Source organism: Pseudorca crassidens, chromosome 6, assembly GCF_039906515.1.
Source record: "Pseudorca crassidens isolate mPseCra1 chromosome 6, mPseCra1.hap1, whole genome shotgun sequence".
Taxonomy (NCBI): domain Eukaryota; kingdom Metazoa; phylum Chordata; class Mammalia; order Artiodactyla; family Delphinidae; genus Pseudorca; species Pseudorca crassidens.
In genome coordinates, this window is record NC_090301.1 from 51,543,893 (window position 1) to 51,571,296 (window position 27,404).

Below are 27,404 nucleotides of genomic sequence, written 5' to 3' on the forward strand. Positions count from 1 at the left end.
ATGTCTCTGTAGGTTACTGCCTTTGTATTTTTAATATAGTGTCCACTGAAAATAGAGCGTTTTAAACAAATGGATGGATCCCTGATCTTCAAGCATCCTAGTATCTCTGAATACACTGGGCACTGTGAGAGCACAGTTACTTGAACCAACAGCCGTACTAAAGCAGTGGTTTTTGTAATTTTGATCTCTTCGTTCCAAGGGCATCTTAAAACACCTTCTCTTCCCTCCCCAATAGATAAAGCAAAGCAGAGCTCATTAGGTTCGTGTCATAGAAGGTCTAGAATCATCTGGAGGTCAGTTTGAGAAGCACTGTATAAACCATTGCTAAAATGGGGAGCTACAAAGTTGTGGAGGTTCTTACAGAAATTTCTGAAGTTGATGGTGTCGGTTTTTGGAGTCTGAAGTTTTAAAATAAGAGTCTGTTGATAGTCACGGTCTAAACAGCAAGTTATCACCAAGATCATCTAAATGTAGGGTTGTTTACTTTGTTTTTTCCCCAAAAGATTTTGAACACAAATGAAACCTTCAGGACAAGACATTATAGTTTGAGAATATTCTGGAATAATTATGCTATGGGTTTTACTTTCTGTATCTTAGGTTATTAGCATGTGTTTTGTTGCCGTAGATGTGCTTACAGATAGGTCATCACTTAGTCAAAAATTCTTAGCAACTCCTTCACCCGTAAACTGTTGCTGTGGCATAGTTTTCATATCTGTTGAGGAACCGAAATGGTGAATAAGGAGAATGTCACGTTCGGAGCTGGTGTGTTCTCACACCATCTAGTGTTTCAGTACTCAGGGCAGTGATGTGTGCAGCCTTTCCTGCCAGTAATAGAGTGTGCTAAGATTTTCCTCCTCAGCACAGTCTGTGCATTTCCATAACAAAATCCAGGATCCAAGGAAAATACTACAAGGTGATGAAACCAGGTGATTGTGATCAAATTTCTGTTCCACACTACATCATCATTAGTGTTTGTCAGAAACGTTGTCCCATCCTGGGGTGGAATTGATGAAGAACTTGCATTGTGAGTGGGGCACATAAACCCTTTCAGGATGAATACAAACTGAACTTGATATATTTCCCAAAATATTTGGGAAAATATTTGTGCCTAGCTAGAATCAGAGTAGTAGTGACCTGTGAGTCAACTTCTGGTAATTTTCTCCTTTTATTATTATTTCTTTTTTTTCCCCTTTCTTTTTGCTTAATTTGAAAGACTTTTTAGTTAACTAATAGGAACAACAATCTTATTTCTCATGGGATAAAGCCACTATAAATTGAGCATTTCATTTGGGACCACTGTGGATACATAATGAACCAATTAAAAGACGTTCTGTCTTGATTATGTGATGAAAATCTACGTAAGTCTTACTATTATTTCTAATGTATCTTCCTAATACTGTCTATATTCTCTCAATTCCTACTTTGCTCCTCCTAACCTATTCCATAAATTTCTTAGTAGGCCCTTTGTAACAAGAGAGGTGTTTCCAAGTCTGCTTTGGGGAAGGCAATCAGGATGCCCCCTAATATTAGGAGTTACCTTTATAAATTCAAAACAAGCCCGGAGCATTTTTGTATTCTAAGTGTACGGAAGAGGTCTCCTCTAATCATTCCTGCCTAGTACCATTCTGTCACACATGCTACTTTCATGGTTTATCTAGTTCAGCTACTGGTGTGGTGACTCCAGGATTTGTTGAATTAGTTCAGGTAATAATAATAATAGTGGTAAACACTTATATAGCACATTGTATGTGCCAGGAACTGTTACCAGAATCTTACATATTAACTCATTAAATCTTGACAACAATCCTCAGAGGTAAGGGCTATTATAATCCCCATTTTCTAGATGAGAAAACTGCAAAAAGTTTAAGTAACTTCTCCAAGGTCACACAGGTAGTAAGAGGCAGAGCCTGGATTCCAGCCCCTTTTCTAAGAGGCCATACCTTCTTTTTTTTTTTTTTAGGTTGGATAATACCAAATTCTTTTTTAAAAAAATTTTATTGGAGTATTGTGTTGTGTTGTGTTTCAATGGAGTTACAACGTTGTGTTAGTTTCTGCCTGTACAGCAAAGTGAATCATCTATATGTATATCTATATCCCCTCTTTTTTGGATTTCCTTCCCATTTAGGTCATCACAGAGCATTGAGTAGAGTTCCCTGAGCTATACAGTAGGTTCTCATTAGTTATTTTATATAAGAAGCCATAGCTTTTTTTTTTGATGTCAATAAGTCAAGTTTAATTAATTATTATTTATCGAATTTCCAACACAGCCTCACTCTGTCTTGACTTTGGCTGCTCAGCCATACAAACTACTACAGCAGAGCAACAGAAACCATATGGTCCCCAAAGCCTAAAATCTTTACTATCTGGCCCTTCACAGAAAAAGTTTGCCAACCCTTGGTCCATATGAACGTGTTGACAGAACACTGAATCGCAACGTTTAAAGTTTTAATGTGACCAATGTGCTTGATTTTTGCTGGTTAATTTATGTAATCCAAGTTGGATTGACAGCAACACCATTCTCAGGAAATGATGAATACCCAAATTCTAAATATGATTTATTTTTAGTTGGAAAAGGCATATCACTTACCTCTGCTGCTTCTCTTTGGGACCTTTTTCTTAACAAAACCTGAAGTGCTGCTTCTGAAACTTGGAGTTTCAGAAAGACAGCAGAAGATATGCTGAAGTGTGAACCCATGCTATGGAATGAACCATATCTCCTCACAGCCTAATTATAAAGCACATAATAATATTGTTGTAATAACAAGGTGGTTCTTTGCAAGTCCTTCTAGTCTGTAGAACAGGGGAAAAGAGTATGAGCTTTAAAGTTCAGTCTTACGCTCTGCCATTGACATCTGTCATTGATAAGCCCCTTCACCTCTCTGAGGATCTGTTTGGTCTTCTCTAAAATCAAGAAACAGGGATGCTATCTCCTTTCATTGTCACCATAACCTGAAGATAATTTATGGTTAAATGAGATGGAGTATCTGATTTAGTGCCTAGCTCGGCAGGCATGTCATCCGGCTTTCAATTGCCTGTGTTTCTGTGCCGTGCCATTTACAATAAAAAACTGACTGCTTCCTTGCCAGGAACACATATGAAACATATTTCCATTCCATTAATGGAATACATGTATAGTAAGGTAATTTGGAAAATATGTAAAGAAAAGCTTTACTACTTAGTATTAGCTTTATACCTACTGATAACTTGGGAAGGAGCTGAGCTTCTGAATGCAATAGTTTCCTCTTTAGTCAGTCATTCTTAGATGCTTAATAGAAGTTAATGAAGGAAGGGAACAGTTGGAATAGAGAACTAATTTCAGGCAAGTAAAAACTACAGCTTTAAAATTTTTTTTTCTTATTATACACATAAATTGAACTTGTAGAAATTTAGCTAATATGAAAGAGTATGTAAAAGAAAATATAAACAAAAGCGCACTTTTCGGAGGGAAATTTAGTTCTAATTTCACCTTTTAATGCAGGACTATTTTTTAAAAGAGGCCTATAGTATTGATACATCTGAATGAATCTGAATCTGTGTTGAGAAGGCGCTCTGGGTAGAAACCAGAAAGATGAAACAGATTGGGTAGTTGTTTCTTAAAATCTCTGATGGGTTCCAGTATCCTTTGGTGAAGGAATAATTTGTAAATATGAATCTGGTGAAGTTCCACAAGATGACTAGTACCCACTGTGCTTCCATTCCCCAATATACTGAACCACTAGAGGGAAAGACCATATCTAATCATCCTTAAATATGCAATATTGAGGTCAGAAAACACCTAAATATAGTAGGCACTTAAATTTTGGAACCAGATAGATTATTAATGGGAGATACATTTCTTGTCTCCACAATTTATAAAGCAAGATGATCTCCAAATAATCTTCAGAATACTAGGGGAAAATGCCAGCTATAAGAATAGTTCTTCAAAGTGAAAAATCTAGTTATTCTAATATCACCATTCTGTGTGGAAAGCTCGGGAAGATAAAATGGCTCCCAGCCTGTGAGGGTCCCTGGCACCTGGTCCTGGCTGGACATCCACGATGCAAAGAGCGGAGCCAGATACTAGCTGTCTGCTGAAAATCAGAGGGTGACCTCAGTGGTCCCAAGACCAGGCGACTCATCTCTGCCTCCTTTGTCCTTCTCGGATTTCTGTAAGGATTTCACCTCTGAACCCTCAAGGACTGCTTTCCTTTTCAACATGTTTGTACCAAAAAAAATATGAGAAAGTATGCAGAGCTCCTTTCTGAAATATTTTACAGAGCATATTTACTGTGTTAGGCTCATCAGAAGTGTCGATTCTCAGTAGGGTTGATGAGTGGGCAGCGAGTTTGATAGAATGGGAGAGGCGAGGCCCCTCGGAGGAGCCCCGGTTCACCAGGCCTGTCCGTTGTCCTGTACAGTTAGGCATGTAGCACCTGGTGGGTCACTGACCTGATGCAGGAGCTCAAGGGCTGCTGTTCTCTTTCCTTCATGTGCTTCGCAAACCTCTTTTTTGTTCGTGTTACTTCACTGCTTTGGTTTTCTTGATATTTGTCTTTATATCAATATTCACTTCTAGTTCTGCAGTTTCTCTTTCACTATTTTTCTTTTTTTTCTCTCTTACTCCTCTTTCCCATTTTGAACATTCAAAGACCATCAAGAAAAACAACAGGAGAGGAGAGTCAAACACCAGTAAAATGAGATATTATAGTAGTAACTTACTATTGAGAGTGATTGAAAGATGGGTTTTTGGAGCCATACTATATGTTAGAATTTGGGCTTTGCCACTTCCTATGTAACTGTGGGGCAAGCTAGTTAAGCTCTAAGCTCATCTCTCCTTGCCTCCCACCAGCCTGTAAAATATGGGATATAGTAATAGTGCCCAGCTTACAGTGCTGTGAGTTTTCAGTGATATAATAAATCTCAACTTCTTTGAACTAGCCTGGAATGGAATTTTTGTCTATTATTAATATTTATTTAACAACTATCGTAGCATTTGAGAGTTGAAAGAAACTTTTGTATCGAATATTCATCATCTTCCTCAGTAAAGGGTAAGTTCCTTCTTTTTTCACCACTGTTTCTTTCACAACTAGAGTTGTGTCCAGCAAATTAGTATTCAATACATATTTGTTGACTGACTGAGTGAATGAATCTATTCCAATTCCCTTATTTTAGGAATGAGCTATCAAGCTCAAAAGTTACGGCATTTGCCTCAAGATTGGTGACAGAGCTAGAGCTAAAGCAAAGGTCTCCTAACTCCCACACCAGTGTCCTTTCTGAGAAGATGATGTCATTTTCTCAGTATTTATTTTATATGATAAATTCATAGGAAGCTGTATATTACTATAAGAGGATGTGCTTTGATAATCAGACATGCTTGGATAAAATTCTAGTATTCTTATCAAAATCATTGGCACACTGCCTATCTTACACATCCTCATCTGTAAAGTGAGAGAATTTCTACCTTGTAGAACTATTACGAGGATGAATTGAGGTAATCCATGTAGAGTGCTTGGTCCCATTTCTTTGGCCCTCCCCACCACCAACTTTTTAGTCTAGTTAGACTTACTTTACATTCACAGTCTTACCTTGTTTCTCATTCTTTCTTGAATCTTCTATGATCAGGCTTTTGCGTCCCATCACTCCGCAGCTCACTTGTCAAGGTCAGTCCTCATGTGACTTCACCTATGAACAGGGTTTGACAGCTAAATCACACTGTGCTCCTTGATACAACTTTTGTATCTCCTAGGATGTCACTCTTTTGGTTCTCCTCCCACCCCACTGGCCTGCTCCTTCTCTGACTCATCTCTTGGCTATCCTCATTTTTCCATGAGTGTCTTCTGACCCCATTGCCTGTTTCCATTCTCTCTCTGGTTTAACCTCCTCTAGTTTCTGGCTTCAAATATTATCTAAATACCCATGACCTTCAAATGTATATCTCTAGTCCAGACCTCTCCTCAGAATGCCTGATTTATAAACCTAACTGCCTACTTACATTTCAACTTAGAGATCTAACAGATTTCTCAAACTTTTTTTTTTTAAAGATTTTTTTTTTTTCGGTACTCGGGCCTCTCACTGTTGTGGCCTCTCCCGTTGCAGAGCACAGGCTCCGGACGCGCAGGCTCAGCGGCCATGGCTCACGGGCCCAGCCGCTGTGCGGCATGTGGGATCTTCCCGGACCAGGGCACGAACCCGTGTCCCCTGCATCGGCAGGCAGACTCTCAACCACTGCGCCACCAGGGAAGCCCTCAAAGTTTTTTTGATCTAAAATAAACTCCACGTTCTCTCCTGCAGCCTCCAACTATGTACTTCCTATAGATTTTCAGCTCTCAGTACATGGAGACTTCATCCTTCTGATTGCCCAAGCCCAAAACACTGGAGATCTGCTAGATTCCACTCTCTTTCACTCTACGTCCAATCCACTAACAAATCCTGTTGCCTCTTTCTTTGAAATATATTCAAAATTGAACAGGATTGCTGCCACCATCTTAGTATGAGACACCATCATTTCTCCCTTGGAGTATTGTATAAGCTTCCTTACTAGTCTCTCTGTCTCTAACCATGTCTCCTGTCTATTCTCTATGTATCAGATAGAATGTTATTGATACTTTGAAACTATATGTCAGATTACGTCTTTCTTCTGCTCCAAAACTTCCAGTGACTTCACATCTTTTTCAGGCTAAAATCTAAAGTCTGCCTGCTTCCGACCTTTGTATTCTCATGTTTTACCCTCCCCGCTTTCTCACTAACTCCAGCCACCTCTTGCTGTTTCTGGAATATACCAAGTATGCTCTTGCCACGGGGCCTTTATACTTACTGTTCCCTTTGTTCAGAAACCCTTGGAACCAGCTGTGTGAAAATTCAGCTATTTACTGATTTTAGAAAGCAATACGGGACATATGTTTATGCGTATGTAAAACCCACAACTAGCCTCAGGTAGCATTGCATATTCAAACATTAATATTTCTGAATGAAACATTAAGAATATCTATGTGAAGTGGCATAAATAAAGACTTGACATTTCATGGTCAGTTCAGGTCCAACTTTGGGGCAAAATGAGGTCAGCTCAGGTTTTGTTGCCAAATGATTTAAGAAAAAATAAACAATTTTCAGAGCTTTGGGGATTTTAGAATTGCAGGTGAGAGATTTTGGACCTGTAACTACATGGCTTGCTCCCTTTTTTTTTCTTTTTTTTCCAATCTTTATTCAATGATCATTGGGTAGTCAGGGTAGATCTCTATCTAAAAGGCTTTTCTCTTGTAGAGCAAGTCTGGCATGTGGAAAGTGTCTAGTTAACAATTATTGAAAGAAGGAATGAAGCTCAAATCATTTTTCACTCAAATATGTGTTATTTAGGAGACAGTGTGACCGGTTAAAGAACAGTTAACCATTATCAAAAACAAAGTACTCTTTGATAAGTGATAGTTATCTCAAACACATATTAGTATTTGAAATATCAGAAATACTTAATGGCTGAATCATCTGCTGACACAAAACCCATTACCTGCTTTAGTGCCTGGTAGCCTAATCGGTTGGATTCTGTTTCATTGATCTGTTATTAATTTGGCATGTAACTTTAAGTCGAATTTTTAGTATAATTTCATCCTTTTTTGATCACCCTGTGTCTCAGAGCATTTTCATGCAGTTGATCAAGGATATATTGTCACTATTTGAATGTAAGTAAAATTTAAAATTTAAATTCTCATATACATTTAAAGTATCATGTATAAAATAAATAGAAAATAAAAGTGCAGAACTTGCATTAAAATCACCCGAAATCTTAACATTCATTTATAACCCTTATATAAATGAACTTATTTCTCTCTAAAGAAAATGTGAGTAGTAAAGAGCTGTAATGGTTTTTGTCTTAGTTTTGGTTGACTATCCACTGGAGAAAGTCAGGCATGAGTAGGAATTATTGTAGTACCACTTTTCCCAGTGGTTCTCCAACAAGAAAAATTTTATGTCCTTCCAGAAATTAATCATTTTTCTCTTCTTTCGATCTGTGAGACCATAATTGTATTTAAATTGCTAATCTGTTTTGAAGGATACATAATAAATTGCTTAACATTTATATTGAATCAAATTCCTAATTTGTATAGCACTTTCAGAACATTTGAAAAATTAAATTTAAGAAAATGGGAGCGTTACTAGAATTTTACTGTACTTTAAAAAGTTAGCTCCCGATGTACAGACTGAAATCCTCCTTCAATCATGAATTTTTATTGCTTTTCTCTCATAGACTAGATAGAGCAGATGTGATTTTATTTTTTAATCCACATGACAGGGAGGGCTTTCTTTGTTTGGGTTTTATGGAAAGGATTTTATTTATTATGGTACTGATACTTCAGTTGCTTAAGAAAATGCTATTTTAAATATAAGTACTGACTTACTTGCATCCTTTAACTTATCGAACGTGCCTTTAAATAGTCAGTATTTTTGAAGGTCTTTATATGTGATCACCATGGCTTATATTCAACAGTGCCATTAAATGAAATAAACATAGTTGCCTCTTCTGCCACAGAGGCACAGGTGGACATCTTGGTGGTAAGCCTCATGCGGTGTGACACATGGCACAGCCCAACATGGGGGCAGAGAGCATGCAGCTTGAGCTAGGAGTCATCTTATGGACACTTCGCTGTAGATTTGTGTTTTTCTGTGGAACAGCCATCATTCAAGACATTTACATAGTATGAGGTTTGTTTTTTAAAAAATGTTTCTTATAATTTCTTAAAAATAGTCAAACCCTGATCAGCACAACCTACTTAGAAGCCAGTGTTCCTCCACCCTGCCCCTTGCTATCTATATAAATGATATTTTTGACTCTGTCCTTTATAATGTTGGCACCCTGTGCATATTAGATGTAATCGGGGCTGAAAGGAAACTTGAATCCATCTGGAAGCAATAAACTTTTCTAAAAGACTGCACAGTGTTATTTAATCCTGTGACTTCTTACTGTGAGTGAAATTAAGGTTTGATGCAGTTGTGTCACATCGTATTGATATCAAATTTATCTTTCTAAAAAAATTACTGACAGTAGTATTACAGCACAGTGGAGAAGATGGCTTGCTGTAATCCTACAAGCTATTTTGCTTCGATTACATGCTATATGGTGTAATTAAATATATACTTGATCTAAAATGTTCAAATTTTCTCTAAAATTTTCACATTATCAAAGTAATACTTTCTTACCTTTACCTTTAATTTTGGCCTTTTATCATAGTACTAATTATGTGGTAAAAATTATAACAAAAGGCATGGAGAAGAAACTATTACTTTAAAACTCTTTAATTGGGAACATAACTGAATAAATACCATATATGTAGAACATCAAGGTCAAACATTGAGCTTATTTTCATATCAGACTCTTTGAATCAATTTAAGGCTTTTTCAGAAAAAAAATAACTTCTAATTTCTACTCCAAAATGGCTTTAAAAATTTCATTTCAAATAGGTAGGTAGAAGGTCATATTTTTTGTGAAGAGGAGCCTAAATGGTATCAACTGACTAGCATAATTTATAGTTTTTGTATGTGTGTTTATTAAGATGTAATTTTTTTTTTACATTTTGCCTAAGTCCAACTGAAAATAAATTTAAAAGTTAGGATATTTGACTACATTTTATTGGTAACTTCATTTTAATATTTCTTAGTGAATCAATTCTCACTGGATTTACTTATCTAGAGGTTTTGAATGCCAAAAACAAAACAGAAACTAAACATGTTTGTCAACTGTATGCTTTTAATGGTGGAAATGAAATAAAGGGCTACATCGCCCATGTGCCTAGCATATTAAAAATAAACATAAACTTTGTCTTGAAAGTTATTAAGTTGGAATTTTTTAGTAAAACCGTGATCAGCTACATTAAAATTGTTTATCACTTTTCCTTTGTCTCCACTAAGTCTAGGCCTACAAATCCTCACCAAATTAATAAGGATTTACAAATATTTTTAGAATATCTCAAATGTGTATTTTTTGAGGTATAATTGACGTGTAACATATATTAGTTTTAGATGTACAACATAATGATTCAATATTTGTTTATATTTTGAAATGATCACCACAATGTCTAGTTAACATCCATCACCATAGTCACAAAATTTTAATTTTTGTGATAAGAACTTTTAAGATCTACTCTACTAGCAGCTTTCAAATATGCAGTACAATATTATTAGCTACAGTCACCATGTTGAATGACTGTATCATCATCCCCATGACATTTTAAAGCTGGACGTTCTTACCTTTTGACCTTCCTCACCCATTTTGCCTACCCCCTACCCCTTGCCTCTGGCAACCACCAGTCCATTTTCTGTCTATGAGCTTGTGGTTTTTGTTTTCTAAGATGCCACATACAAGTGAGATCATACAGTATTTGTCTTTCTTTGACATTTCACTTAGCATAATGCCCTCATTGTTCCATCCATGTTATCCCAAAGGCAAGATTTCATTCTTTTTATGGTTGAATAATATTCCACTGTGTGTGTGTGTGTGTGACATTTTCTATATCCATTTATCTATCAGTGGACACTTAGGTTTCCATATTTTGGCTATTGTGAATATGTTTGTATTTAAGTTTACTTTTGTATGTTCAGCATAAAAGTAACTTCTGGCAATTTCTCTTTATTCTCCCCCCTTGCTTCCTTCACACGCACAGTGGTTCCTTGACCACAGATGTGCCATTTCTGGCATCTGGAAGGTGGACTAATGATAAGTTCAGGTGTCCTGGAGGCTGAAAGGTGAATTTCTTCCAGTTCATTTCTGGATGGTCAGGATGGTGGCATTCTCTTCCTAGCTGTCTTGGCTCTTCAGCTGAACTTTTCCCTTCCTGGTACTAAGATCAATCTTCATCAAGTGAAAATTATTACTTCCTTTAGTCTCTCATGTAATGGTTCTGTTTCCTACCAGCAACGTGGACCTGCATGTGCTAATTTCAGATACCCCGGATTTACAGTAGTTATTCTGAATACTTGTTTGGCTTCTTAGGAGCAAATAATGACAGTCTTGAAGGTAAAACTGAATGGGAGTGGTATAAAAGTGAGCCTTTTAGTGTCTCTCAGTAGCAAAACCCTTTAGATTATCTGGAGGGCTGTGTGGTAACTTCACTGTGACTACTATGAGGTGATGGGGGATGGGACCTGCGTAGCTAGGGCATTGATTGCTAGTAATGGCAGAGGTGAAAACAAAGTCATTGTGACTGTCTTTGAGGTCCTCAGAAAAAAAGAGTATCAGTGAGCCAGCTTGGACTGTGAGATGAAAGGGCCCTTACCAGGCAGGAAGCCCATATGCAGGCATTGTCCTTAGATGCTGGCAATAGAAGCCATCATTGTAGCTTAGATTTGGTCCTATTTCCACAGTCCAGCAAGTTCCAGGCCGTGAAGGATAAAGAACTCCTTAACCTTTGTTCTCTTAGAAACAGTTGTCCATGGAGATCGCTATGTTAATATTAGCATTTTAATATCCACACAGAAGTGCCTGGAATGTTAGGTGTTCAGACATATTGAAGAAATAAGCTTTTGGATTTATCCTAAACTATTACAGTCTGATCTTTCTCTAATCCCTCCCCCATTGCTGTTTTTTAAAACCACCGTTTAACTAGTGTGGGAAAAAATATATGTGTAACTTGTTTATAAGTTCTTAAAGGCTTTGAAGGACCTTTGTGCTTTCACCTCTCTGAAGTTAGGAACTTCTGATATGTGACTGCATTTCAGCTGAGTAGTACTGGGCCAGCGGAGTTCAGAGGGACTGGAAAATGAAGGATGTTTCTTGGAGGAGGGGCTCCGTGTGCTTTGACAGATGGTTAATGTTTGAAAAGACTAGAGTCAAGAAGGCCTTCCATTTGCTGGGTAATGAAGGAACAAAGGTTCAGAGGTTGAAATGCATACACTATCATTAAGATATTATCTGATTGATGGTAAATACAGTCAATAAAAAAACTTTTATTGGAAACCTAGCCTGTGTTTGAAGCATTGAGCTAGATGCTGGGATACAGAGATTAGAGATGAGGAGGACGGTCAAGATATTGTTGAAGTGAATGACTGAGAAACTAGAAAAAGGAAGACCGATTACAGTACTTCTGACGTTCGTGGGGAATCTGCAAAGGTCATCTAGTAGGATATATGTGAACTGTAAATCCTGTGAATTGATACACATAACTGAACTGATAATGCCAAAAAAGACTAGATTATAAGATTAAGGTGACTCAGTTAATGTCATATTTTCTGTTGGTGCCATTCTCAGAGACTCCCCATTTATAAATGTTTTTCCTAAGGAATAGAAATGGAAGTAGATGTATAAAATGACAGGGGTAAATATATAAGTAGATAGTAAAATTGAGTAATACATAGGCCCAGTAGATGCACGTGAGTGCTCTTGCTGAAGTCAAAATGACAAAACCCAATTAACTGCATGATAAAGTCATGCTATAGAATATGAAATACAGAATATGAAATTTTGAATTTTTCTTTCATTTCACTAGGTTTCATATGTAATAGGGACTTGTTGCATAGACAGTCTAAAAAAATTAATGATATAATCTCAGTTGTTTGATACAAGATGATGAAAGTTAAAATGCGTGAACCATGACATCTTTAGGCTGCATTTTCTTAAGGTTAGGGCTATCTTTACAACATTATAGGTAGACCAGGGGTTCTTGAGCCTTTTGGTCTTGGGACCCCTTTACACTCTTAAATTATTGAAAACCACAAAAGAGCTTTTGTTTATATAAGTTATACCCATTGATATTTATCACATTAGAGATTAAACATTCAAAACATTAATTCATTGAAAATAACAGTAGTAAGTCCATTGCATTTTAACATAAATAATATTTTGACTAAAAATAAATATTTTCCAAAACAATAAAAAATCAATGCCACTTTCTTGACTGCTTTACAGTTTGCAAATCTCTTTTATAGAAGACAGTCTTCTTTAATAGAAGGCTTAATAAAAGACAGCTGAATTCTCAAGATTGCTTCTGCACTCAGTTTGTTGTGAATATCTTGTTTTTGTTAAAGTGTATAAGGAAAATCCAGTTTCACACAGATGTTTGCTTAGAAAAGGAGAAGTATTTTAATAATGTTTTCAGGTAATTGTGGATATCCTTCTTTGATACTACAGTAAAACTTGGTAAGTGCTAATTTCTTAAATGTTAGTTACAAAGCAGGATCTGAAGACATCAATTAACCTTTTGTAGTCTGCTATTTGAAAATTTATTGGTCTGCCTTGCACTTTGAATGAATCTTTCATTATGCATGATTTTATAATATCCTGCATTGACTATTTGGAAAATTTGGTCTACTGAGTTATATAGAGCTTCCAAATGTTGACACATTTTATGTAATATGTTTAAAATATCAGATACATTAACAGCACTGCATCATAAGATTCTTTAAATATTGGGAAGCTGTCAAGCTCACCGTGACAGATACAAGTTTTACAAAATTCTAATTTTTGCTTGAAGGCTGGAATTTTATCAGTGACAACAAATATTCTCAGTTGTTTTGCTTGAGTGACTGGCCCACTTCGTTCAATTCCCAGAAAACATTTACCAAATACTCATGTCTGAATACCATAGTCTGTTAGTCCATCTTTCAAGCAAAAATGGTCTTCCACAATATCCAGCTAGTCATAATGGGAAGGGTATAAGTGCTTTTCCTGGAGAGAGCCATCACTTTCATTTGTAGCAGAACTGCTTTTTGCACATTTCCTATTTCACCACACATAATATTAAAAAGAAATATACTAAAGAGCAGAGATTTTTTTAAAAAATTGAAGTGTTACTGCTTCATCAAGGACAGTTAAGTGAAACTTCTTTTTTTTAAACTGTGAGTTTGAGGTGATGAAGGATGCAACAATTATTAATGGAATTTAGTGTCACTGCCTTGATTCATGGTGACACCAGGAGTTTTAACCACTGTTGCCTTTTCACCATCCATGCAAATGTCAGCACAGTGAAAAAGGCAAATAACGTCTCTAGTATTATTATAAAAATCATGTTGACCCTATATACCTTCTGAGATTACACATTGAGAATATCTAATTGATTGACTTAATTTGCCAATTTCTCCATTTGTCTGTATGAAACAACAGTGTAAGTGTAGATGTACTTTTATTAATGGTAGATATAGGAAAAAAACTGATTTCTAAGAGCTCACTAAGATATATGGAACATGAGTAAATTATGTATCAAGAAAAGAGCTTTAGAACAGAAGATTGTCTATGATTGGAAGTCAACCTAAATTTTCAATTATACTGATTTTTAAAATACTGATTTTTTGTGGTATTTGTGATTAAACAGACTATGTAATTTAAAATTGTTAATGACACTCTGTATCATAGGCATTAAATGTTGTTTTGAATAAAGAATTACATATTGTCTGTATTTCAAATCATCAAAACAAAGAATAATATTTAATTTTTTGCCTGATTAGTTCATTTTGGACTTCATGCAAAAGTACCTATGTATCTCCAGGTGCTTAGTTCTTAAGAGAAGTACCTAAGCTGTTTACACATGATAGAAATAACTAAGTGGGAAAACAAATTGCAGCTAAGAAATTGAGCATTAATGTTTTATTTGGTATGACAAAAATGTGACTTTTTGGTATGGGATTGGCATTTATCTCTCAGTAAGTGATAAGTTTAGAATTTCCTCTATAATTCTTTTACTAGATAATTCTATTTCTTGTCACTCTTGATAAGTATATATATTTAGGAACTTAAACATTTATGCTAACATGTTAAGTCATAATTCTTGAGGATAGTAATGCATTGTGATGGTTTTTCAGTAAATTACTGGTGCAGCCCTATTTGTTTAAACCCTGGTTTAACCTGATTATTAACAATTAAATTGTGTTTTCTTCTTACAGTTAAAGTGTATTCAAATTTATTGGTCCCTTGCTTCACAGATTTATCTCAGTATGTGGTATATTCAAACAGAATTTTGTATTTTTAATTAGGGGATTAGATAAGTAATTCTGAAGAGCTGGAAAAAAAATTGTTAGACATCACATTGCTTAACCATCTAATATACCATAAGTGTGTGTCTACACTCTGTTGTGGGAGCCATCTATCAGGCAGGCTTGTTTTTCAGGCAGTATTTTAAAGAGTGGACATGTGCAGGAACTGTGAGCGCAATTAGCGCCAAGCAGATAAATCCATCTCTAATCCTGTTTACGGTCTGCATCAGACAGATGTGCCAAGATTGATTTAGACAAGCCCTGGGCTTACAGTAATATTTTTAAAAGTGCCATTCACTGTTCTATTTCTGTTAAACCTTTGCTAAATATTCTTAAGTGTTGTTGGTTTTACTCTTCTTGTTAACCACTGTAACCTACTTTAAGCAGGTCCTGCTTTGCTTTCATGGTGACAGGGTAACCTGCCAGGAGAGGTTATCTTTATTCCTTGTAATTAAATTGACTTTTCCCCCCAAGAAAATACAACAATAGGAAGTGGGTGCTGAATTAAATAAATAGCATGATATCCAATAGACGTATACTTAAATCCCGTGCTGGAACAGATGGTCCCCAGCATCTATGTAAGTAATGTGAGAGGACAGTTAATGTTCTGAAACAACTAGCTATCACCAATATGATCCTAATGAACCAATAGATTTCAAATAATAAACCACTTGCCACAAAGAAAAACATATATAAATATATATCATCTGTAAGGTTTTAATTCTCATAATCTGAGAAAGTGTCTATAAATGATTCTCATATTTTTATCTACTATTATCAAATATCAATTTATGGATAAAGTTTGACTTCATATTTTTCACCAGTAAAGGTATGTTTTAACATTAAGGTAAAATTAAAGTTATATTTAAACTACACCCCCCGAAGTATGTTTTCTTTTAATTAAAAAAAATATTTTTAATTCCCCTTTTACATACTGTCTGCATGTGTTAGGTTGTGCATGGAAATGTGGCTTTTGCTACATTATGAAAACATTTGCTTTTATACATGGCAGAAACTTGTTGTATACTCTAACAGAGGTGGCTGGTGTGGGGATCGAAGCAGCTATCTTGCAGATGAAAAAGTAAGCAGAGATAAAAGACCTAAATATGTTTCAGCATTTATAAATTTACAAATAAAATAGGTTATAAATCAAAAGCAGTATTTTTCTGATTCACATAGAGAATAAAGAGAGTCTGAGTCATTCTTAAGGTATTACTTATAAAGGGGTGTAGATAAGTGGTCAATTTTTATAGACCCTAAAACAGTAGTCTTCACTCTGAATATGGTTTATTTTCTTTTTTTTCCCTCTTTAATCATGTTTTTCATAAATATTTGTATTTTCTAAATGTGTCCCAAAGAGTAAGTGTTTTGGTATGGGGGTTGAGCAGAAACAGTGACCTTCTTAGATTTTTAGCTTATCCTATCAGATGATCTCTAGAACCTTCAGCCTTCACTGGGGGTTAGCCTGAGGGCTTTCCACCTAGAAACCTGAGGACCCTTCGGCCTTAGCTCTCTTTCAAGTCTTGGAAACCAATGTCCTGTTGCCCCGCAGAGCCAGCTGGCCCACTGCTTATATCTTAAGAACTTCAAAAAACAAAAATAAGACATAGACAAGCACCCTCTAATCTGATGATGGATTAAACAATATTTAGACAGTTCCAAGCCATTAAATAAAACCATTTTAAATTCAAGTTCACAGAATTCTAACAAGTTTTAATCCTAAAGACCATATTCAGAAGAAGAAAATAATTTTCTATAAAACTAGTATACACGTCTTCACATATGTTAGGAAACAGTTTTATTCAAAATCAGGTGTATCCTGTGATTAGAGAGAACTGGGCAGATTTACTCATGTCACGTAAATGATTAACATTGGAGAAATGAATAATAGGCCAGAATTACTATGTAGGAAATTGGCACCTGAGAGATCTCTATAGCTGCTGAGAAAAAGAGTGCTGAAGAACATTTGCATATTGTTAGAAGTTCGTAAAACAAAAACGGTTTTATTCACAGATCAATTATCTTTATTTTCATTTCAAATAAAAACAGAATGTTTGTTCTAAATCTGTAGTTCTCCCTCTTAGTTTCCTGTTGTCACCCCGGCAAAGAGACCACGTGAAAAGCCCAAATTTGAATCAGTGGGCAAATGTGGGAAGAGATTAGAAGCCTGAGCAGGGAAAGCAGGAAATACTACTCAGAGAGTTACAGCGATTTTCAGAATTTTCACTTCTGTCAGCTCCTGGTTGCTACATTCTAACTTTCCATTTCCTTGAAGGTTACCCTGAAGTTTCAGATGAAATACAGTTGACCCTTGAACAACATGGGTTTGAACTGCATGCGTCCATATATATGCAGATGTTTTTTTAATAGTAAATAGTGGGGGGTTGTTTGCGTCCTTGGGTGTGGAACCACGAATGGGGGGAACTGTGGATACGGAGGGACAGCTATAAATTATATGAGGATTTTTGGCAGCACTGAGGGTGCAGCCCTAAGCCCTGAGTTGTTTAAGGATCAACTCTACTACTCAGTTAAGACACGTCGATGGGGCTTCCCTGGTGGTGCAGTGATTAAGAATCCTCCTGACAATGCAGGCGCCATGGGTTTGAGCCCTGGTCTGGGAAGATCCCACATGCCGCGGAGCAACAAAGCCCTTGCACCACAACTACTGAGCCTAAGCTCTAGAGCCCGCGAGCCACAACTACTGAAGCCCATGCACCTAGAGCCCGTGCTCTGCAACAAGAGAAGCCACCGCCATGAGAAGCACATGCACAGCAATGAAGACCCAGTGCAGCCAAAAATAAATAAATTTATTTTAAGAAATAAATAAAAAAGACATTGGTGGTTTGCTGTTTTCCTACAGAATAGTTAGAGACAGAATAATGGTTTGCCTACTGTTTTAAGTTTGACTAGAATAAAAAACAGATCCAGAGGGTCAGACGAGTGTGTGTTTACTTGAAGAAGGTCCTTACTAATGTGAAATGTGGGTGAAGACAAGCCAAATTGCTTGGATTTAAATCTTGGATCTGGCCCTTACCAGATGTATGACCGTGGACAAGTTATGTAAACACTCTGGCCTGAATTCCTTCTCTTTTAGGAAAAAGCATCTACCTCACGTTAGTAGATCCAGAGGTTAAGGATTAAATGAGATAATAGATGTAAAGTGCTTATAGCAATGATATAGCACAATGATATAGCACATGCTCATTAAATATTAGCTACCCTTACATTTTAGAAAATGGGATTTTTTTTTTGGCGGTACGCGGGCCTCTCACTGTTGTGGCCTCTCCCCTTGCGGAGCACAGGCTGCGGACGCGCAGGCTCAGCGGCCATGGCTCACGGGCCCAGCCGCTCCGCGGCATGTGGGATCTTCCCGTACCGGGGCACGAACCCGTGTCCCCTGCATCGGCAGGCGGATTCTCAACCACTGCGCCACCAGGGAAGCCCAGAAAATGGGATTTTAACAATTAAAACTATGATCAGGAACTATTTTAGGATGAGCAAAGGAAACATCTTTTTCAATTAATTACAGAAATACTTTCATTGTAGGAAAATTAGAAATTCATATACGCAAACTAAATCACAAACTCATTCTCCTTCCAAGTTTTCATATGCATCTTCATACATATGTGCATATGGAAATATATTCCACGTGCATTATGTGTTCAGTAAATATATACAAAACAGTGATGGAAATGTGCACTGTTTTAGACACTTTTTCTAGTCAGATTTCTACATTTTAATGACTGAATTGCATTCTGGTATATGAGTCTGCTTCATTTATCAGAACCAATACTCTGTTATTTCATATTCAGGTTGTTTCCAAGTTTCACTCAAATAATGCTTGGGTGAGCATTCTTTTAGCTAAATTGTGCATGTTACTTATTCCCTTAGGGTGAATTCCTGGAAGTAAATTGCTGGATCAAAAATATGCATATTTTAAAGCACTTTCCCTTCTCTCCATTTAAAAAAAAATATAAAATGTAATGCTGACTACAGAGAGGGAGGTTTTTAAGAAAAAATTAATCTTATACTCCCTCATATCTCTCTTTTCATGGGTAACCACTGTTTATTTTCCCCTTGGGTTTTTTTCTCCTTTTAAAGAAATGAGATCAAATTTCTCAGATTATTTTGTTACTTGCTTTTATTCCACTTATTCATACCTCTTAACATGAGTGTCTTTCCAGATTAGAACACAAAGATCTAATTGGCTCATTTGTGAGTTGAAGATTATGATTAAACTGTTCTCCTATTGAAGAACATGAATATTGCTTCAAATATTTTTGCTATTATAAATGCTGCAATTAACATTTTGAAATCTTTTGATACGTATTCCCAACTTGTTCTCCAGCAGTTACCATTTTTGCATTCCCACCAGTGCTGGGAGTGGGTCCCTTTACCGACATCATCACTGAGCATTATTTTTGATCTTGTGCCAATCTAAAAGGCAAAAAATGGTATCTTGTTGTTTTAATTTGCATTTCTTTGATTACTAATTAGATTGAACTTTCTCATATGTTCATTGGTCAATTTGCATTTCTTCTTCTGTGAAATGCCTGTCTGGGCCTTTTATGTACTTTTCCACTAAAGTGTTTCTTTTCTTGATTAAATAGATTATTTAACTGTCATATGTTGCAAATATTTCTGCCCAGTTGGCTTTTGTTTGTGACTTCTTATGGGTCTTTAGGACTTTATTGGCATTAAATAACTTCTGTGTTGAGTATCTCAGTCTCTGTAATGTCTGCCTTTATTGCCATGCTATGGCTTTACTAATTTATGGTTATATAAAGTTCTTTCTAATCTAGGAATATTGGTGTATATTATGAAATAGAGATCTAGTTTTTCTTTTCTTTTTTAAAGATGAACCAGTTCTAAATCACCTTTCACTGAATATTTCCCACTGAACTTGGATACTACCATTATCACATTAGTGACTTAAAATATTTACAAGTATTTCTTTGGACCATTCATTTATCTATTCCTAGATGTTTACATTATTATAGCCTTAAAAAATAGTATTTTATCTGACTGCGTATGTACTTCCCCTCATTACTGTTAAAACATTTTCTTCATTAATATATTTATTCCAAGAAAATTTGCAAATCATTTGATTAGGTTCCTTGCCCCTTACATCAAAGAAAATACCATTGAGATTTTGACTGGAATTGCATTAATGTAGTTATTAATAATGAGAATACTGGCATAAAAATATGTAATCTTCGAACTTGGTATGCCTTCATTTATTCAATTCTTTGTCTCTCAGTTTATTTTGAATGGCCTTTTCCACCCAAGCAAGTCCAGGATCATTTTGCTAAATTTGTTTCTGGATAATAATTTGCATAGGATCTCTTTATCTCCATTATGCTTTCTTTCTAGGTATTGATATATTTGTAACCAGCTTCCTTACTGGCTATTCTTATTAGTTCTATTGGTTTTAAGTTGACTCTTTTGAGTTTTGTGAATATATTGTGATACTATCTATAAATAGTTATAGTTTCAGCTGTCCCTCTACCCCTTCCACCATCAGTTGTTTTTATTTCATTTTCCTTATGTATGATAGTGACCAGAATGTCCAGAATAATTGAGAATAGTAAGAATGATAATAGGTATTCTCGCCCTGTTTCCGTAAATTTTTCTAGTGTTCACTATTAAGTTGGATCTTGGCTGTTGGTTTAGTATCTTTAAATTTGCAGTTTACAAGAGATTTTAACTAGGAATAGTCATTGAATTGTTTACTGCCAAAGTAGAGCACACACGGCAAGGAATTCAGACTAATATAGGACTTCGAGTGAAAAGTGTATATTTCATCCCTCTATTTTTTTTCCTCAGTGGTCCTTCCCTCCCTTTCTACTTCCCTCCTTTGGAGCGCTTATTTGCTGTATGTTTGACTACGTAAATACTCAAATTGATATGAGACGCAAGGTTATAACGAATATTATAAGTTTAGCCTAGAAGAAATTATTTGTAACATATATCATGCATATATAATAAAGGATTAATTTCAAGAATATTTGAAGGACTCCTACAAATTAGAAGAAATAGACAAGCAACCAAATAGAAATAGGGAAATGCATTTGTAGAGGCAACTCTTTTAAGAAATACAAATGAAAAATAAAAGATGTTCAACTTTATTGATTGTTTAACTGATTTTTGGAAAAGTACTCGCAGATATAATCAAGAATATAAATTCCTTTAGGGTAGGGAAGTGCTATGACCTGTCTATAACATTTAGCTTATGAAGCAGACACCCAGTAGCACCCGTATATGGGAGGCCAGTTTCTTTACACTTCACAAGGTATCATTTGCCATACAGACAGTACATACCACAGGGTGAGGATTTGTCGGGACCTTTGAAAGCCTGCTTCATTCCATTCTTTTTTTTTTGTGGTACGCGGGCCTCTCACTGCTGTGGCCCCTCCCGTTGCGGAGCACAGGCTCCGGACGCGCAGGCTCAGCGGCCATGGCCCACGGGCCCAGCCGCTCCGCGGCATGTGGGATCTTCCCGTACCGGGGCACGAACCCGCGTCCCCTGCATCGGCAGGCGGATTCTCAACCACTGCGCCACCAGGGAAGCCCCGATTCCATTCTTGACGGTAGTGGAAGGATGTAAGCTCTCCCTGGCCCCTCCCAATTGTTCTAGAGACCCTGGCCATATGCCTACCTGCTCAACAAGTGCAAATAACTTGTACTAAGCCCACCAGCTGCAGATATCTTAAAGATGATTTACTGTGAAAGAGCTTGGTTTCCCTCATATATAACACATACTGTCCAGCTTTAGTTTCTAAGATATTCTTCCTGAGAAGGAACCAGGCTCCTTGAGGAGTCCAGATGAGCTTGAAACACTATGCTGTTATAAGAAAGAAAGGTTATTTTCAAAGCTATTGGGATATTGTAACAAAGGAGGCAGATGGGAGGAACTCTCACTGGTCATTCTGTACCAATTTGGAGTATCCAAGTGGAAACAAGAATTTTAATTAATTGAAAAGTTGAGTCTATAAAAGGTCCTAACTTTATTATATGGTCAAAGGGAACAAACAATCTAAAATATGCTACAGCTGCATTTTCAAAATGTGTTCTAGGACCCTCTCAGGGAGTTTGGGAGATCAAAGCTATTTTCATAATTTTATTAAGAAGTTATTTGTTATTTGCACTCTTATTCTGTCTCGAGGGTACAGTTGAGTTTTCCAGAGGCTGAGATATGTGGTGACATATTTGCCCTGATGGCTAATACAGTGTGTGCTTTGTATTCTTGTGTTTAAAAAAGTCTCTGTTTTGATGTCTAATATGGTAAATATCAATAGATATAACCTCCATAAACAAAAGCTATTTGGGGCCCTCAGTCTTTAAGAATGTAAATGGGCTCTGAGACCAAAGAGATTGAGAGCCATTGAACTAGAGAAAAGTCAATCTTACCAACATGGGTTAATCCATTAGTACTTACAGAAGAGTGGGTGGGTTGACTCACTCTGTTCATGAAGGCACGTGGGACATTTTGGCTTCTGATGATACATTATTTTCACTCTGTTGATTAAGTGATGATTGTAGTAATAGTGATGGCTGTTTTATTTTCTAGAATATATAAATGTTTCCCATTGAAGTGATACTTTGAGGGTATTGATTCTCAGGTCACCGGGTGACAATAGAAGTAGACGGTACGCAGACCTGAAGCTTGAGCTTTCTGAGGAAATGACAGGCCTGAAAATTTGCCTGTGGGTTCACCCTATCCCACTGCCATAAGCACCGAGAGAAGAACTTGTCTTTGTTTCTTTTTCAGTGGTACATGTGCTTTGGGAGCAATTGGGCTGTTTGCTGAATGGTTGGGAAAGGCCCCCAAACTCCCTGAGAATGCAGAGAAAGAACTTAAATCACCTGAAAATTTTTGCTCCAGTCTGAGAATATCTTTATGCCTGCTTAAGGCCTAAGAAAGCTGAGAGAGGGCCTCTGCTTCCTGGGGCTATTTTAGCGCTGGTACCATTTCTACATCTGTTTCTATTGATTTCTTTGTCTCTTATCTTGGCTGGTATTTTTCTGCCTTTTTACATGTGTAGTGATTTGTGATTGAATGAGAGCAATTGTGAATTTTACCATTTAGAGTTGCTAAATATTTTCGTATTCCTGTAAATGCTTTTCTTTTTTTCTTTTTTAACATCTTTATTAGAGTATAATGGTGTGTCAGTTTCTGCTTTATAACAAAGTGAATCAGTTATACATACACATATGTCCCCATATCTCTTCCCTCTTGCATCTCCCTCCGTCCCTATCCCATCCCTCTAGGTGGTCACAAAGCACCGAGCTGATCTCCCTGTGCTATGCGGCTGCTTCCCACTAGCTATCTGTTTTACGTTTGGTAGTGTATATATGTCCATGCCACTCTCTCACTTTGTCACAGCTTAACTTCCCCCTCCCCATATCCTCAAGTCCATTCTCTGGTAGGTCTGCATCTTTATTCCCGTCTTGCCCCTCGGTTTTTCTGACCATTTTCTACTTTTTTTTTTTTTTTTAGATTCCATATATATGTATTAGCATACAGTATTTGTTTTTCTCTTTCTGACTTACTTCACTCTGTATGACAGACTCTAGGTCCATCCACCTCACTACAAATAACTCAGTTTCGTTCCTTTTTATGGATGAGTAATATTCCATTGTATATATGTGCCACATCTTCTTTATCCATTCATCTGTTGATGGACACTTAGGTTGCTTCCATGTCCTGCAACTGACAAAGGATTAATCTCCAAAACATACAAGCAACTCATGCAGCTCAATATCAAAAAAACAAACAACCCAATCCAAAAATGGGCAGAAGACCTAAACAGACATTTCTCCAAAGAAAATATACAGATTGCCAACAAACACATGAAAGGATGCTCAACATCATTAATCATTAGAGAAATGCAAATCAAAACTACAATGAGATATCATCTGACACCGGTCAGAATGGCCATCATCAAAAAATCTACAAACAGTAAATGCTGGAGAGGGTGGGGAGAAAAGGGAACCCTCTTGCACTGTTGGTGGGAATGTAAATTGATGCAGCCACTATGGAGAACAGTATGGAGATTCCTTAAGAAACTAAAAATAGAACTACCATATGACCCAGCAATCCCACTACTGGGCATATACCCTGAGAAAACCATAATTCAAAAAGAGTCATGTACCAAAATGTTCATTGCAGCTCCAGTAAATACTCTTGAGCTTTGTTCTAGGATGTTAAGTTACTTGGAAACACTTGAATCCTTTTGAGGGTTGCTCTTAAGCTTTGTTAGGTGGAATCAGAGCAGCCTTTGGTCAGCTCACTAACGAGACAATACTTTTTTAAGTGCTCTCCCCAAAGTCCCACGAATTTCATTATTTTTCCACTTTGGCTGGTGGAAACACCTGTGTGATCTCTGAGTGTTGTTCTCTCTAATCCTTTGGGTAATTCTTTCCCTGGCCTCACACATATACAGATCCATGCTCAGCTGAAGATTCAGGGGGAAGATCTATAGAGTTCTCTTTCTTTTTATAATAATTTTCCAAGTGAACTCTAAGTCATCTTGGCTTTCCTGGCTCCTCAGTCCTCCTCAACTCAGGGAGACAACCAGACTCCACCAGGGTTCCGCTCCCTGTGGCCTGGGACAGTCGGCTTGTAATCATATGGCTTCTTTGTTTTCCCCCTCTCAGGAATCACTGTCCTGTGCTACCTAATGTCCCATGTCTGAAACTGATGTTTCCTTTCTCTGGTGTGCTCTTTTAGTCGTTTCAGGCAGAAGGTAAAAGCATTCCCTGTGATTCCATGTGGGCCAGAGTGGAAGTTTTGAAAGTACTATTTTTAAAGTATAAAACACTTCTACTTTGAGAGTCAGTTGAAAAAGTCCATTATCACAACAACAGGTGTTTTCTGACCTGTGTTTAAACATAACCAGTAAAATTTCATGCCACTATAAAATAAAGTCTGACTATAGTAAGATTCAGGTGCATCTTTCTTTTTAGAATAGCAGGCATTCATAATGCTTTCTGCTCACAGTAATCTTGCTGTTTCCTTTTTGCATATGTGTTACTTTCCCTAGAATGTAAATTTTCTTTCCTTTACATGTTGCCTTCAACAACCTGTCATAAACTCACTTCTGTTAGTGCATTCTCTTCTTTCCGTTACTTTACTCTGTCCTTGTAAGTACCAGGAAGCCTCTTGCATGATACTCACTTATTATTATTGAAATGTTGCTTTGTTTATGTTCCTGGAATTCTTCATACATTGAATATTCTCAGATTCTGAATGTCCTAGGCCTTGTGTGGCAGGGACTCCCTTCCACTTCTTCTATTTATGGGAAAATAGACCCAATTTTTCTTTTTTTATCCCCACCCATCTCATACAGGACTTGACATAAAGCATAATCAGTAAAATAACAGATGATAACGATTTTGTGGGTTTTCACTATTTATTATTCATACATATAAGATATAGACACAGTGGTTTTGATTAGAAAATTTAATTTCTTTTCAGGTGATTCCAAGTATAATTTTCTACATAAAGAAGAATTTATTGAACTCAAAGACATATTCTCTGTCAAACTGAAACGGCGTTATTCAGTTAAACAGCAGAGAAGTGGTACTTTATTAGGAATCACACTCTTCATATGTTTGAAAAAGGAACAAAATAAATTAAAGGATTCTACACTTGATCTTATTAATTTAAGTGAAGACCACTGTGACGTATGGTTTAGACAGTTCAAGAAAATTTTGGCAGGTAAGTACTCCTTGTGGAGATTTTTAATGAGTCTAGTTTCCTTGACGTAGGTTATTAATCTAAACATGACACTGTATTTATCAGTACAGTAACCCTTGATTATGTTGAGGTCATTTGCTTCTGTTGTTAGTTTGTTAGGTGTTTTTATCATGAAAGGTGTTGAATTTGGTCACATGCTTTTTCTACATCAATTGAAATAATCATATGGCTTTTTCCTTTCATTCTATTAATGTGGTGTATTACATTGATTGATTTTCATATGTTGAACCATCCTTGCATTCCAGGAATAAATCCCACATGGTCATGGTATATAATTCTTTTAATATTTTACTGAATTTGGTTTGCTAGTATTTTGTTGAGGATTTTAACATTGATATTTGTGAGAAATATCTGTGTGTAGTTTTCTTTTCTGCTTTTATTATCTTTTTTCTGACTTTGCTAACAAGGTGATGCTGACCTTATAGAATGACTTAGGAAGTAACTGTTGAATGACCACTTCCTTAAAGAAACTTTGATCATCTGAAATAAAACAATTCTTAAATATTTTTTTTCACTTGTTATTTTTCTATTAATGTTTCTTTTGAGCTTATATTGGAATTTGCTTTTCTTCCACCTACACATTGATGGCAAGTGCATATATGTACTGGACGGCTTGAGAATAACAGTTTTTTTTAAATTGGAGTATAGTTGATTTACAATATTGTGTTAGTTTCAGGTGTACAGCAGTGTGATTTGGTTATACATATATATATGTATGTGTGTGTGTGTGTGTGTGTATGTGTATATATGTATATTCCTTTTTTTCTATTCTTTTCTGTTACAGTTTATTACAAGATATTGAATACAGTTCCCTGTGTTATACAGTAAATTCTTGTTGTTTATCTGTTTTATATATGGTAGCGTGCATCTGTTAATCCCATACTCCCAATTTATCCCTCCCCCCCTTCCCCTTTGGTAACCATAAGTTTGTTTTCTATGTCTGTGAGTTTGGGTTTTTTAAATAAGTTCATCTGTACTATTTTTTAGATTCCACATAAAAGTGATATCATAATATTTATCTTTCTCTGTCTGACTTACTTCACTTAGTATGATAATCTCTACATACATGTTGCTGAAAATGGCATTATTTCATTCTTTTTTATGGCTGACTAATATTCCATTGTGTGTGTGTGTGTGTGTGTGTGTATCACATCTTCTTTATCCATTCATCTGTGGATGGACACTTAGGGTGCTTCCATGTCCTGGCTATTGTAAAAAGTGCCTCCATGAATATTGGGGTGCATGTATCTTTTTGAATTAAAGTTTTCATCTTTTCCAAGTATATGCTCAGGAGTGGCATTGCTGGATCAGACAGTAACTATTTTTAGTTTTTTGAGGACCCTCCACACTGTTCTCCATAGTGGCTGCACCAATTTACATTCCCACCAACAGTGCAAGAGGGTTCCCTTTTCTCCACATCCTCTCCAGCATTTATTATTTGTAGACTTTTTGATGATGGCCATTCTGACTGGTGTGGGGTGATACCTCATTGTAGTTTTGATTTGCCGTTCTCTAATAATTAGTGATGGTGAGCATCTTTTCATGTGCCTGTTGTCCATCTGCATGTCTTCTTTGGAGAAATGTCTGTTTAGGTCTTCTGTCCATTTTTGGATTGGGTTGTTTGTTTTTTGAAATTGAGTTGTATGCACTGTTTGTATATTTTGGAAATTAAGCCCTTGTCAGTCACATCATTTGCAATTCTCTCCCAGTCTAT

The 27,404-nt window shown here is 36.5% G+C and overlaps 1 protein-coding gene across 1 annotated transcript in view; it reads left to right on the plus strand.

The window, feature by feature from the left end:
* CERKL (ceramide kinase like) overlaps positions 1-27,404 on the plus strand; it is a 155,264-nt gene that overhangs the window by 18,529 nt on the left and 109,331 nt on the right. The window contains exon 2 of the mRNA XM_067741332.1: positions 25,409-25,651. Coding sequence (XP_067597433.1) covers positions 25,409-25,651 — 243 coding nt within the window. The remainder of the gene's footprint in view (positions 1-25,408; positions 25,652-27,404) is intronic.